At 38.0% G+C, this 15,509-nt stretch overlaps 1 protein-coding gene across 5 annotated transcripts; it reads right to left on the bottom strand.

Moving 5' to 3' along the window:
- Positions 1 to 1,763: 1,763 nt before the first annotated feature.
- NXT2 (nuclear transport factor 2 like export factor 2) lies at positions 1,764 to 10,664 on the bottom strand. 5 transcript variants are annotated; one of them, XM_005594342.5, is made up of 5 exons: positions 10,547 to 10,664; positions 9,500 to 9,584; positions 8,393 to 8,479; positions 4,852 to 4,996; positions 1,764 to 3,951 (listed from the first exon to the last, which is right to left on the bottom strand). In XM_005594342.5, exons 1-5 carry the CDS (start codon positions 10,639 to 10,641, stop codon positions 3,770 to 3,772), a joined length of 594 nt encoding a protein of 197 aa, XP_005594399.1. In that variant the 5' UTR covers positions 10,642 to 10,664; the 3' UTR covers positions 1,764 to 3,769. The 5 variants fall into 5 exon arrangements, with proteins under 5 accessions (XP_005594399.1, XP_005594400.1, XP_045239297.1 ...); XM_005594343.5 differs by lacking the exon at positions 10,547 to 10,664 and adding an exon at positions 9,776 to 9,884; XM_045383362.3 differs by lacking the exon at positions 10,547 to 10,664 and having other exon boundaries at positions 9,404 to 9,510.
- Positions 10,665 to 15,509: the final 4,845 nt, after the last annotated feature.

Below are 15,509 nucleotides of genomic sequence, written 5' to 3'. Positions count from 1 at the left end.
TCTAACTGGTGTGAGATGGTATCTCACTGTGGTTTTGATTTGCATTTCTCTGATGGCCAGTGATGATGAGCATCTTTTCGTGTATCTGTTGGCTGCATAAATGTCTTCTTTTGAGAAGTGTCTGTTCATATCCTTTACCCACTTTTTGATGGGGTTTTTTCTTGTAAATTTAAGCTCTTTGTAGATTTTGGATATTAGCTCTTTGTCAGATGGGTAGATTGCAAAAATTTTCTCCCATTCTGTAGGTTGCCTGTTCACTCTGATGGTAGTTTCTTTTGCTGTGCAGAAGCTCTTTAGTTTAATTAGATCCCATTTGTCTATTTTGGCTTTTGTTGCCACTGCTTTTGGTGTTTTAGACATGAAGTCCTTGCCCATGCCTATGTCCTGAATGGTATTGCCTAGGTTTTCTTCTAGGGTTTTTATGGTTTTAGTTCTAACATTTAAGCCTTTAATCCATCTTGTATTAATTTTTGTATAAGGTGTAAGGAAGGGATCCAGTTTCAGCTTTCTACATATGGCTAGCCAGTTTTCCCAGCACCATTTATTGAATTGGGAATCCTTTCCCCATTTCTTGTTTTTGTCAGGTTTCTCAAAGATCAGATGGTTGTAGATGTGTGGTATTATTTCTGAGGGCTCTGTTCTGTTCCATTGGTCTACATGTCTGTTTTGGTACCAGTACCATGCTGTTTTGGTTATTGTAGCCTTGTAATATAGTTTGAAGTCAGGTAGCATGATGCCTCCAGCTTTGTTCTTTTGGCTTAGGATTGTCTTGGCAATGCAGGCTCTTTTTTGGTTCCATATGAACTTAAGTAGTTTTTTCCAATTCTGTGAAGAAAGTCATTGGTAGCTTGATGGGGATGGCATTGAATCTATAAATTACCTTGGGTAGTATGGCCATTTTCATGATATTGATTCTTCCTATCCATGAGCATGGAATGTTCTTCCATTTGTTTGTGTCCTCTTTTATTTCATTGAGCAGTGGTTTGTAGTTCTCTTTGAATTAATTCCCTCCCACAGGGGTTTCTTTTTTTATCAGTCTTGCTAGCGGTCTATTTTGTTGATCTGTTCAAAAAATCAGCTCCTGGATTCACTGATTTTTTGAAGGTTTTTTTTGTGTCTCTATCTCCTTCAGTTCTACTCTGATCTTAGTTATTTCTTGCCTTCTGCTAGCTTTTGAATGTGTTTGCTCTTGCTTCTCTAGTTCTTTTAATTGTGATGTTAGGATGTCAATTTTAGATCTTTCCTAGTTTCTCTCGTGGGCATTTAGTGCTGTAAATTTCCCTCTACACACTGCTTTAAATGTGTCTCAGAGATTCTGGTATGTTGTGTCTTTGTTCTCATTGGTTTCAAAGAACACTTTTATTTCTGCCTTCATTTTGTTATTTACCCAGTAGTGTTGACACATTTTTAATGTAGAATTAAAGTTAATGAACCATTTTTTCTGGAAATCAACTGTATTTTGGTTTCACTGCCTACTGAATATAGTATTTTAGCTGGTTTCTCAAGGTTAAGATTTCCAACTTCTCGCCAATAACCTACAGGTATCTCAAACAAGTGATGATCTCAGGAATGTGAATAATTGGCAGGAAAATGGGAAAGATGTGGCAGGTTACAGAAAGAACAAAAGGAAGATCCAAGTTGTTAACCACTGTTGTCAACACACTACTGTAATTTTTTTCTAAATTTGAAAAACCTTATATTGTAAAGAAACAAGTAATCATTCTGAAACCTAAGAACAAAAATCAAAAGACCTTAAAACAAGCTTGAGAAAATCTGTCACAAGGCAAAATTTTATTTTTTCAAGTTACAAAAATAAGAGCATGTCAAAAATACAGTCTAGTCCTTATAAGAGTAGTTCCAGCCATTTAAAAGTTATACAGAGTTTGGAAAAAGCAATTTATATACAAGTCTTAAAACACACAACAATCGTGAACAATACGCACCGTTCAATGTAGTTATTGCTAGTTATATGCAGCTTTTACTTGACATTATTCTCCATAAGGGAAAGGACAGCATTTGGGCATTCTGATTGTTGCTGCTAAAGCTGTGGTTTTGGAAAATCAATCCAAAATAAGAATAAGCTCACTATGAGTAGAATAAAATGTGTAAGTTTCGATCAGTACCACAAGGAAGCATGGTTTAAATTTGAGTTCCATACAATTCTACATAATTCTATTTTGTTACTATAACAGAAACACAGTGTATAGTTTTGGGCAAGAGTAAATGAATTACTGGTTTTATAATTAAGTGAAAAGAAACAGTTTTTGGTTGCCATGTAGAAACAAAGCTGGCATATCTAGCTTATAAACATTAAAAAATGGAAAAGATATTTAATGTTTAAGCAAAAGCGAATCTAGGTTTTTTACCTTTAGAAATTGAGAGGTAAAGTTAAGCATTTTGTTCTTTTGAGGATTATCATGAAGATTTGCTATTCTCCATTTTCTTTTTAAAAAGACAATGAGTTAGCCACATAGCAGAAACATATTTTAAAACAGATCTATTTGCTCAATGTCATATGGAAGAACAAATCACAAAATTAAATAATTCTACCTTTAAATAACTAAAGATAATGCAGTTGACAGTACAAAGCACCGGGAAAAAATCACTTATTTGGAGGATGTGTCATACATAAGAAACTTTGGGCCTAAAGTTCACATGGAAGACTTAAAATTTAAGGGTGTCACCAAAAGATAACAATGGCTTTGACTCCAACTCTCATGTTAGATTCTGTTAAAAGGTTAGGTTTATTGCTGTTATTTTACCCCAGTAAGTTCTTGAATAAATGGAGATATACATTGATGATAAGTATGAGGTGAAGTGAAAAGATCTAAAAATATTAGTCTTAGAACAAAAATGACACTCATGATCATTTGGCAAGGATACTTATTAACTTAGTGATTTAAATCCTAAAAATAAGCTACAGTTTTAGGAGGTAGAAAACAAGTACCAACAGTTTACCATTTGGCCACCCTCCTTACTTTTGGCTTCAGCCTTGGATTTCTATTTCTCATTCCCTATTCTCCTGTTAAAGCTATTAGTTGTACTACCACTCATTACCTAAATGTATAGACCTGAAGCTGCCAAGAAAAATCTTTTTAGGAAGCTTTGTTTTTAAGCCACAAAATGCACCCAATACTCAGATATCAACTGAGAATGTTTTGCACCTCTCTAGTTGATTAATTTACTTCATAAGAAAACATGTCAAAATAAAAAAATCACTTAAAATGAAAAAAGACTACTGAACATCTCTATATGCAATTCCACTATGTCAGAGTAGTTATGTAAACCTAAATCTGTACTATTTTCACTGAACTGATTTGAAAAAGTCATATATTAAAATGGCATTACCAGTGTTAACTGAAAACAGGCAATGTGTTTTACTACAAAATTAACCTAATAACCAAAAAACTTCACTTCTTCCCAGAGCATTATATTGTGGTGACATCCCATAGATAATATTATAAAAGGATTTTATTTTTGCAATAGGCTGGGTTCACAGTGAGTATGTTAGTACCAAGATCGTGTGCTTAATATTACTGTAAGAATGTCATTATTGGAATGTATATAAGGCATGTAAAAAAATAGCTTTAAAGCTCTTAGAGGTCAATGCTCCAAACTGGCAGCTGCTAGAAAAGGTGCTGATAGGAATAGAAAATATTAAAGAAATTTAGTTTCAGCACATATTATTAGTGCTTCTACAATCAAAATAATTCACATAAATTTCAGTTGCTGGAACTAATGGACCAAATGAGAATGGACTTTTGCCCCTTTAACTACTAGACCAATCTTGAAAACGGAAGCAATCACTTGCAATCTTCCACACAGTATTGTTGGGAGTGGACTGAGCAGTCAGCAGGAAGTTCTGGTTGAAGTAATGTTGTTTGTTTCCATCAAACTTCACAGTTCCACTGGTCACAACAAGAACTGTAGTTTGGGACTGAGTTGCTTGCTCTTTACCCACATTAAAAAAAGAGAACAGGTCATTTTCTATCTCTAAATAAGCAGATTTTTAGGCTTAAAATACACTGTTTATGGACTAATGCTTAAAAATGTTTTCATAAACTTTCTGTCCCTTGAGCATAATCTTAAGCATGCATACCCAAATCCAGAAAACTAAATACTCATTCAAAGATATTAAAATTATTTTCAGTCCAGAAAACTTTGGGATACTCTAGTTTTAAAATGAGGGGGGCTTATATCTAGCATAGGACCATTTCCTTCATATATATATATATATAAATATTTCAGAATTAATATTTCAGTTTTCTAACAGAGCTTATTCATGTTTTGCTTCTTACACTATTGTTCTTTTCAGAAATTATAAAGGAAAAAAAAAAAAATCACCCTAAACTACAATTTAAGGCACTTAGGACCCCACCTAGAGGTAATATTCAACTGTATCCATCTACCTGGAATCAAATTGTCTTGTCAAAAGTCATCCTTTCACATAACAGAGTAAATTTCTGTGAAATATTAATAGATTGTAAGATACTGAAACACATTAATCAGAGATACGGTATAATTGTACTCTGGAGACATTTCAGGGTCCAGCAGGCAACTATTTCGAGAAATCAGATAATCTTTCCCCTCTATTTACAAAAGTCACATTTAATCTCAATTTTACATACAACTTTTAATAAGCCAAAATCACACAATCCATCAAAACCTAGTAGTGGAAAGAATCTGAAGGAAGACCAAAGTTTGACTGGACAGTTAAATTTTTCATAATATTTAACTTGCTCAAATAAGTAAATAGTTCTACCACTAAAAGTTTCTCGCTGCTTTTGGTGTAAAAGCTCAGTGCTTACTAAAGGAAAACAAAGGAAGCATCTTGAAAGATCATGATCTTACCATGAACTGGTTGGCAATCTAACATATTGACCTGGAACTCACTAGAAGGCAATGTGTCAAAAAAATTATTTAGGGCATCCAGCCCTGAAACAACATTTCCATTCCATATTAAGGTGGCCTTGTCCAGATACAGCCTGGTTAGTGCCTAAAAAGAAAGACAAATTTTAAAAAGGGAAATAATTCTGCTTCTAGATAAAAATTTTATAGAAATGGATTAAAATATTACAGATTGTATATAAACAATTTTTGTAGTTCTACCTTCATCTCCACTCCACTTGCTCCATCTCCACTGGAAACCAATGTGAACAAAACGTCTGTCTTATAATCTTGGCCTTAAATAAATATCATCTTACTCTTTATAAACTAGGCAGTAAAATATATTTTTTCACATTTCACTTTAGACACAATAAAACCTTGCACCCAATTAAGTTCTGCTTTCTGTATTAAAATGAATTAAATGGTCACAAATTCCAAGCATATGCAGCTCCAAGCCAGTTTTAGTGTGTCTTCCTTTTGTAATTATGAGAATTAACAAAGTTTTTGATCAAGCCCTACCTGTAACCTTTAATGCTAGTGGCTATATATATGAAACATTTAATATTTGCATGTGTTAGAAAGAATTAGTTCATTACTTCCACTTTTTAGAGAAGAGGTCTGTGTTTTCTTAAAATTTATTCTGTTTTTTAAAAACCTTGAGACAGGGTCCCGCTCTATTGCCTCAGGCTGGTCTCAAACTCTTGGGGTCAAGAAATCCTCTTGCCTCAGTCTCCCAAGTAGCTGGGGTTACAGGCATGTCACACCATGCTCGGCTATAGTACTACTCTATTAGTGTACTTAGTTCAAAAGAATCATGAGTACTTGCTAAAGCAGAGACTTTGATAAGTCAAATAAGTTAAGGCCCGAATGAGGCAGAAATTCAACAGTTAAAACTCTGGGGTCACAAGACACACTATCAGCTTATAATTCTATAATGTAATTTGGGTTAAAAGGCCGGGCGGGCACAGTGGCTCGCGCCTGTAATCCCAGCACTTTGGGAGGCTGAGGTGCGTGGATCACGAGGTAAGGAGTTCAAGACCAGCCTGGTCAAGATGGTGAAACCCCATCTCCACTAAAACTACAAAAATTAGCCGGGCACGGTCGCAGATGCCTGTAATCCCAGCTACTCGGGAGGCTGGGGCAGGAGAATCGTTTGAACCTGGGCGGCAGAGGTTGCAGCAAGCCAAGATCGTGCCACTGCACTCCAGCCTGGGCGACAGAGTGAGACTCCATTTCAAAAAAAAAAAAAAAAAAAAGTCAACACATACCTTGACACTGGTAATAAACTATGTTGTCTTTTTTTTTCTACTTTATTTTTTGAAAGCAATAAGGTACAATACACATTCAAGGCAAGGCACAGTAAACATCCATTGTTACATCCCTTTTCCCTGACATCAAATATCAGTACAAGAAACTTCTTTTATCTCTTGCCTTAAAAAATAGGTTTTTACCTGACAAAAACAAGCAATGGGGAAAGGATTCCCTATTTAATAAATGGTGTTGGGAAAACTGGCTAGCCATATGCAGAAAACTGAAACTGGACCCCATCCTTACACTTTATACAAAGATTAACTCAAGATGGATTAAACACTTAGAAGACGTAACACCCAAACCATAAAACTCTACAAGAAAACCTAGGCAATATCATTCAGGACATAGGCATGGGCAAAGAGTTCATGACTGAAACACCAAAAGTAATGGCAACAAAAGCCAAAATAGACAAATGGGATCTAATTAAACTAAAGAGCTTCCGCACAGCAAAATAAACTATCATCAGAGTGAACAGGCAACCTACAGAATGGGAGAAAAATTTTGCAATCCATCCATTTGACAAAGGTCTAATATTCAGAATCTACAGGAACTTAAATAAATTTACAAGAAAAAAACAACCCCATCAAAAAGTGGGTGAAGGATGTGAACAGACACTGTTCAAAAGAAGACATTTATGTGGCCAACAAGCATGAAAAAAGCGCCTCATCACTTGTCATTAGAGAAATGCAAATCGAAACCACAATGAGATACCATCTCAGGCCAGTTAGAATGGTGATCATTAAAAATTCAGGAAACAACAGGTGCTGAAGAGGATGTGGAGAAATAGAAATGCTTTTACACTGTTGGTGAGAGTGTAAATTAGTTCAACCATTGTGGAAGACAGTGTGGCAATTCCTCAAGGATCTAGAACCAGAAATACCATTTGACCCAGCAATCCCACTTCTGGGTATATACCCAAAGGATTATAAATCATTCTACTATAAAGACACATGCACACATACGTTTATTTCAGCACTATTCACAATAGCAAAGACTTGGAACCAACCCAAATGCCCATCAATGTTAGACTGGATAAAGAAAATGTGGCACATATACAGCATGGACTACTATACAGCCATTAAAAAAAGGGATGAGTTCATGTCCTTTGCAGGGACATGGATAAAGCTGGAAACCATCATTCTCAGCAAACTAACACAGAGACAGAAAACCAAACACCACATGTTTTCACTCATAAGTGGGAGCTGAACAATGAGAACACATGGACACAGGGAGGGAAGTATCACACACACCCGGGCCTGTCAGGGGGTGGGGGGCTAGGGGAGGGATAGCATTAGGAGAAATACCTAATGTAGATGACGGGTTGATGGGTGCAGCAAACCACCATGGCACCTGTATACCTATGTAACAAATCTGCACGTTCTGCACATGTATCCCAGAACTTAAAGTATATATATATATATATATATATATATATATATATATATAAAATCCCATGTTTAATAAATGGGTTTTATACAAAAAATAGGTTTTTAGAGATAGGGTATTAACTTTGGCAGCTGCAGGATAGAAGTAGTTCTCCAAAGCACAGTTCTATGCTGGTAAGAGACCTAGGCAAGACTCACTTGACTACATACTGACATAATTACTTAAAAGATACGGTGCAGGGATAAGTTGCAATGAAAAAGCTGATGAAATCTCGATCTGCTGAGGACTTAATATTATCCATGCTACATGCATACTTTTTGTGGGTGTAAGCTATACTTCTGAACCATAATCAGAAATTACCTATAAATATATGAAATAAAAGGGACGAATCAGGAAATATTCCCGGTAATGACCGACCCCTCCATTAGCACTAATACTACCTTAACCATATTGGTTAACTGATGGAACTAAGAAAAGGAAACATATTTAAGTGAATATATGCTGGGCCCAATGTTAAGTGCGGTATTTTAATTAATTCATACTTACCAACCTGAAAAGAAAATGAGGTTGAGGGAAAATGACAGCTTGCTCCAGGTTAAAAAACTAGGTAAAGGTAAACCTGGGATATGATTCCAGAGCCCATGTTCCCATGAATGCCATACCAATCCTTCCCTGAGCAATTTGCTTTTAAAGGGTAAGTCCACAGTTACCACTTATGCAAGGCAGATGAAACGCTGGCTCCAGACACGACCTGGTATTTAATAACAAGTAGTAGTCTAAAAACAGTAGTAGAGTCTATAACACTCACCCGTCTTCTTTTATCCATTGTCTCATAGTAAATATTGACAAACTCCTCAGCAGCTCTACATGCCTGATCTACATAAGTTTTAAAATCCTACAAGAAAAATTCCGGAAGTATAGATTACCAACCGTTTCAACCCCTCACAAACACAAAACCACTGACAGAAGCTGATGATTTATTTCAACCACCATGTAGTTCTATATATAGTCCACATTCTTTCATATAAATTCAGACATTTTAAAGGCTGGACTCTAAAGTTTGCAATTTTAAAATTTTTCACTAACTTTAAGTGCATGTCTTTAGGACATAATCTTCTCAATGAATCTGAGTCTTTTTCAGTCTCTACATATAAATTTATAATCTTTTCTTGGCAACTAAGTACTTTAGACTTTCAATATTTTACAAACATTCACGGCAATGAAAATGACACCACCTGACCCTTAGAAAAGGAGAGCGAGCGGCGAAAACTGCCACTGAATAAGCTAGGCAAGTGTTTTCTCTTTTCCAAGTGAGATGTTAGGGCCAAACTCCAAAGTTGTTGAACGGAACACACACACACACACACACACACACACACACCCCAAAGTAGTTCAACTACTTGAAAAACTGGCAGCTCCACTTAGGAAACTTTCCCACATTACGTGAACTTTCACTGCTGTTTGCATAAGAACCGTGAAACCGAAGAAAGCAACGCTGTTGGCGTTCGTGCCGGAGAATTAAGGAATACCTTCCTTCTCATTCATTTACGGGGCCCAGTCTATTACAGAATTAAGAACAATGAATCGCCAGTTTGTCAGGTAACTGAAAGTGATTTTTAGAGAGGAAGATAATCGAGAAAAAGAGACTGCAAGCCATAAACAACAAACCCCAAACCCCCGCCTCTCGCTATTTCGCAGCTCAGGGTCCTTTCCGGGACCAGAAAGCGACAGCAAAACAGGCGGGGTTGGGGCCGGCAAGGCGGGCAGCAAAACGTGGGCCCCGCCCCGCAGTACAGAGAGCCGGGCCGTGATTCGTCACCTATCCACGTGAGCAGCAACCAGACCGCCCCGGAGTCCCTCCAATCAGCCACTGGAGTCCGGCGCCCAGCAGACCTGCCACAGCCCAAGCACTCACCACAGACATGGCCATCGGGGAGCCTGCAGCAGCGTGTTCCGGCAGTGGCGGCGTCACTACCTCCTCACGTGTCCGGCCCCCACAGCTGCGGAATGATCAATACTTATGAAGAGAGCGAAACCCGCCAAACGCACAGAATTTTCCACCCTCCCATTCTCTCCCGGAAGTAGCTCGGTCCGTCGTTAAAAGCACACCGATGTTCCAACCTTAAGTTCCACCGCCCTTCAGTTCCTGCAGATCCCTCCCATCCGCCTTATCTACTTGTTTGATACTTACTTAGTTTAAAATTTAAAAACCACTTCGCTTTTGTAAACATGATACTCAAAAGGAAAGTCCCTTAGTTTTCTACCGACAAGCCTGGGGACAAGCAAAAATGAAAGTGTTCAATTACAGGGACTTTTTTTGCCCCAGGAGGCGGAGCCAAAGTCCTCTGGAGACCAATTCGAAATGCGAGACCTCCTATTCCGTAGCCTATAGGATAAATGGGCGGAGCTTGGGGAAAGGCGTGCATGAATAGTGAACAATTTAGCATTCTGGAACATTCTGGAAGGATCACCCTCACTGAATTACTATGTTTTGGCAGTATGCCTAAAATTACTGTTTCATTTTAACCTAGCCATATTCAACAGGAAAAGTTCATCTAGTTTCCCCATTCTGGCATTTTACAATGTCTTGCAGACACCAACAAAAATTAAGTTCACAGTGCCATTCACCACCTTTTAAGGGCTATTTATTCTGCAAAGTATTCTAACAATAACTAAAATGTGAAGCGCTGACTGTATGTAAGGTGCTTTTCTAATCAGTTTTACATATATCCACTTATTATAACAATGCTGAGGTAATTGCTATTATTTTATAATCTTCATTTTACAGCTAAGATGGAGTGAATCTGCCTACGGTAACAGACTAGTTGAGATTCAAACTCAAGCAATATAACTATCACGGCAATCTGGCTTTGCTCCCCAACACCCCTTAAAAACCTCTCATCCCAAAGCCGCCAACGACTTCTGATTTAAATGGCAAATTAATTAGATGTTGTAGTTTTACCTTGAGTGGCTGGTGTGTGGTCCCTCATAATAGTGACTTCTTCTTTGGTGTCTTTCTCTGTCTCCCTGAGACCAGTGGCTTCTGCACTTTCTCATACTTTTAACCTTTCTCTTTATCTGGCTCTTTTCCTTTTAAGGTAGTGCTAACGGAAGCTGCTTCTCGGCCACTCTGCTTCCGTTTTCCGCTAACCTAACCTCTGACTGGCGTCACTTCCGGTGCATCCCCCCTTTTAAAGCCTCCCTTCTTCAGGGTGATGTAAATTGCTACCCGTATGCTAATGAATCTTAACAACCTATCCCAAGCCCGCACCGCTTATCTGAGGTCCAGTTACACATATGAATTTTGCTAAACATGAACACGAGTGCACTATAGGCTTCTTAAACTTGTACGTGCAAAATTTAAACTCATTATTTCCTCTGCACTTCCAAACTTTTGTATTCTCCCAGTCGCCTATCTTGAATTCTCGGAATCTTTATTTTTTTGGTTCCCTCTCCTCCTTATCATGATTCATTCAATAAATATTTATCAAGTAGTCACTGTGTGCCAAGGATTGTGCAAGGCTCTGTATATATAGTGGAGAATAAAATGGACATGTTTCGTATTCTTATGAGGCTCAAAGTGTAATGAGAGTGCTAGACAATAAACATAACATCAATGAGTTACAAAGAAATACTGAGTAACTTGCTTAGTTCTGACCATTCCCTATAGCAATCCTTCTACCCTTCTCCCTCTTCCCTTTTTTTTTTATTTCTTTTTTTTTTTTTTTTTTTTTTGAGACGGAGTCTGGCTCTGTGGCTCAGGCTGGAGTGCCGTGGCATGAAGTTGGCTCACTGCCAACCTCCGCCGCCTGGGTTCGAGCAATTCTCTTGCCTCAGCCTCCCGAGTAGAGTAGCTGGGACTACAGGCACGAGCCACCAGGTCCGGCTAACTCTTTTCCTTTTTCTCCCTCTCTCTTTTTGGCTCTCTCCCTCCCTTTCTCCCCCACACTTCTCTCACTTTTCCCGTCTCGTTCTCTCCTCCCTCTCTCCCCCCGAACTTCTCTCCCTTTCCCCTTCTCATTCCCCCTCTCATTCTCTCCTCCCACACAAACTTTGATAACTCTATTGCCTATTTTCTTCCAAACTCATAATCTTTAAATACCTACCTTGGTCTGATCTGAATTTATTTTCCCAGGCTATTCTCCCAAATTCACCAACACTGGCAAAGTTAACTACTACTGGTTGCCAAGAATGACTGATGTTTACTGCTTTATTGGTGATTGTTTTTCTTGATTGAGAGATTGTGTTTTATATGATTTCATTCAATCCTCAAGACCCCCAGAAAGGCAGACATTATTATCTAGATTTTTTAAAATTTAAACTTAAGTTTAAAGAAGTTAAGTAAATTGGTTAAGATGATACAGCTAGTGGGCCTGGGATTTCCCCCCCAAACTTTCAAATCCCAAAGTCTGCTTTTAGACACTTGGCTATTCATGCATTTACTTATATATTCTTCTTTTGGAAGGTTCCCTCCATTTCTACCTGTCCTTCAGGGACCAATGTAGCAGGACGAGCCGCAGACAAAACTCCTCAGACACCGGATTAAAGAAGGAAGAGGTTTTTTTATTTGGCCGGGAGCATCGGCAGACTCGCGTCTTAAGAGCCGAGCTCCCGGACAGGTGCGATCTTCCCTATGAAGCCTTCCCTTGTTTCATGTCCCCTGAACCCCAACTGTTGTGACCTCTTTAATGGCTGTGAGGGTGGCTATTGGTGTGGAAATAGTGTTGAAAAATATGGGAGGGTTGAAGTACTGGAAAGGGACAGTTGAGTTAGAGGTGGAGGGGGGGCCCAGTTTTGCACTGAATTTTTGCACGGAATTTTGTGCTACAAAGTGGAAATTGCTACATTGTGCTACAAAGATAGGAGACTGGGTAAACTGATAATATAGAAACCAATGATGGGCTCTGGTTGTCAGAGCAGTGAATTTAAAGATATGAAAACTATGTTGCGTGGAGGGGGAGGGAAATGGAAACAAAGTGAATTAGACACGGAGCTGCTCTTCACTAGATAACTGCAAATGTATAAAACTTGGGAAGAATGACTAGGAAGGATGTGAAAGGGCTTTTCTGGGAACACAGCACAGCATTTTGATTAAACACATTGCTGTTGGCACTAGTCTGGGCTCGAATCCTAATCATGCTACTGACTAGTTTTGTGACCTTGGAAAATTACCATTCCATGACTCAGATTCCTGATCTGTAAAATGAAAATGATATTAGTACATATTTCACAGCATTGCTTTAGGAATTAAATGAGTCAGTGCCTGTCATATAGTTCTTGCTTGAGGAGCATTATTTTCCTACCCATGGCAGAGGAAATTAGGCAGCCACTTATTTGAGAGTATGAGGTGGGGACAGATTAGATAACATTTGAGGTACTGAGAGGCATCTATCTGCACAGTTTAGGAGATGGCTGGTGACCCTGGGATAACAGACTGTAGGAGCAATAAATTGTGTCAGGTAGGATTAAATGAGGCTGTGCTGTGCAGCCAGATCTTCTGATCAAGTGTAAACCTAATGAAATTAATGTTGTTGGGAGTTACCAACATCCCCATCTGAATCTTTGCCTTGCTCAAGACTTGAGCAGAACTAATCTAGAACAAACAGGGAAGTGATCTGAGCAGTCAACCCCTTCCTCTGAGGTCCTTAATTGGCAACTATACTGTTCACATCAAATAGTGCTTTTAAAAGAAAGTTTAATGGAGATATACTTCTCATATCATACAATTCACTTATTTAAAAACCAATTCAGTGGTTTTTAGTATATTTACAGTTATTCAAGCATCACCGCACAACTTTAGAACATCTTTAACACCTCGAAGAGAAACCCCTTTCCCATTAGCAGTCAGTTCCCACTTCCCTTTTTACCCCAGCTCCTAGCAACCACCAATCTACTTCCTGTCTCTATGTATTTGCCTATCCTGGACATTTCATATAAATGTAATCCTACATTATGTGGTCCTTTGTGTCTGGCTTCTTTCACTTAGCAGAATATTTTCAAGATTCATATACATTGTAGCATGTATGAACATTTCATTCTTTTTTTTTTTTTTTTTTTTTTTTTTTTTTTTTTTTGAGACGGAGTCTCACGCTGTTGCCCAGGCTGGAGTGCAGTGGCGCGATCTCGGCTCACTGCAAGCTCCGCCTCCCGGGTTCCCGCCATTCTCCTGCCTCAGCCTCCTGAGTAGCTGGGACTACAGGCGCCCGCCACCGCGCCCGGCTAATTTTTTGTATTTTTAGTAGAGACGGGGTTTCACTGTGGTCTCGATCTCCTGACCTTGTGATCCGCCCGCCTCGGCCTCCCAAAGTGCTGGGATTACAGGCTTGAGCCACCGCGCCCAGCCCATTTCATTCTTTTTAATTGCAGAATAATATTCCATGGAATGAGTATAACACATTTTATTTATTCATCCATCTGTTGATGGACATTTGGATGGTTTCTACTTTTTGGCTATTGTAAACAACGTTTCTAGGAACATTCGTGTACAAGTTTTTGTATTGACATGTCCTAGATACCTAGGGGTGTAATTGCTAGTTCATATTGTAATTAATGTTTAATGTTTTAAGGAACTGTCAACCTGCTTTCCACAGTGGCTACAACATTTTACATTTCCACCAGCAAGGCATGAGGGTTCCAATTGCTTGACATCTTCACCAACACTTGTTATTGTCTATATTTTTTATTACAGCTATCTTAGTGGGCATTGTGGTTTTGATTTGCATTTCCCTGATACCTAATGATATTGAGCATCTTTTCATGAACTTATTGTCCATTTGTATATCTTCTTTGAAGAAATGTCTATTTAGATTTTGTTGTTTACTTTTAAAATTGGGTTATTTGGCTTTTCGTTATTGAGTTTTGTGTCATATATATAGTTACACGTCCCTGATCAGATATATGATGTACTAATATTTTGTCTCATTTTGTGGGTTATATTTTTGCTATTGTGGAGTTGCTGAGAGATGTCTGGAAGTAGTCGAGTGTGTCAAATTATAATTCTACAAATCCTGGTGTCCTTACAAATATTTAGCAGTTTCTGAATAAATATTCCTCAGATTCTCACAGGTATTTGCTTAACTTCTAGAGTTCTGCAAAAGATTATTTTGACCATTTTTGTCATTGTTTCCATTGCTTTTATGCAGTGGTGGGTTTGCAGAGATGTGCACTCTGCCATTCCAGTAGTCCTGCCTAGATGGTCCTTTTGCATATCCGTTAAAATAAATTATTATAAATAATGCTGCAATGAACATGAGAGTGAAGATATCTTTATGAGGCGATGATTTCATTTCCTTTGGGTATATAGCAGCATTATTCACAATATCCAAGATATGGAAACAACCCAAGTGTCCATCAATGGATGAATGGATAAAGAATCTGTGATTGTGCGTGTGTGTGTGTACATATATATATACACACACAATTGAATATCATTGAACCCTATAAAAGGAAGAAATCCTGTCATTTGCCACAACATGGATGAACCGGAGGACATTATACTAAATAAAGTAAGGTAGACACACAAAAAAATATTGCATGATGTCACATATGTGAAATATGACAAAAAAGTCAAATATATGGAGATAGAGAATAAAATAGTGGTTACAGGGGTGTTGGGGCTGGTAGGGAGAGGAAATGAGTACGTGTAGGTCAAAGGATACAAAGTAGCAGATATGTAGGATGAACAAATCTAAACATCTAATATATAACGTGAAGACTGTAATTAATAATAGTGTATTATGTTTATGAATTTTTCTAAACAAGTAGTTTATAGCTGCTCTTGCCACATGGGAAAAAATGGGTAACTATGTGAAATGATAGATACGATCATTTGATTCACTATGATAACCATTTTATTATATATGTATCTCATAACATCATGTTGTATACCTTAAATACATACCATAAAATGTATTCTAAAAAGACAT

This window comes from Macaca fascicularis, chromosome X (genome assembly GCF_037993035.2).
Source record: "Macaca fascicularis isolate 582-1 chromosome X, T2T-MFA8v1.1".
In the NCBI taxonomy this organism is placed as follows: domain Eukaryota; kingdom Metazoa; phylum Chordata; class Mammalia; order Primates; family Cercopithecidae; genus Macaca; species Macaca fascicularis.
Note: the sequence above shows the minus strand (reverse complement) of the source record. Positions and strands in the feature narration are given on the sequence as shown.

Coding starts and splice junctions, on each gene's coding strand:
- NXT2 (XM_005594342.5), bottom strand. CDS start 10,641: ATGAGAAAGTGCAGAAGCCACTGGTCTCAGGGAGACAGAGAAAGACAC. Junction 9,585..10,546: donor CCACACACCAGCCACTCAAG/GTAAAACTACAA, acceptor ATCATTCCGCAG/CTGTGGGGGCCGGACACGTG. Junction 8,480..9,499: donor CCCCGATGGCCATGTCTGTG/GTGAGTGCTTGG, acceptor TTTTTCTTGTAG/GATTTTAAAACTTATGTAGA.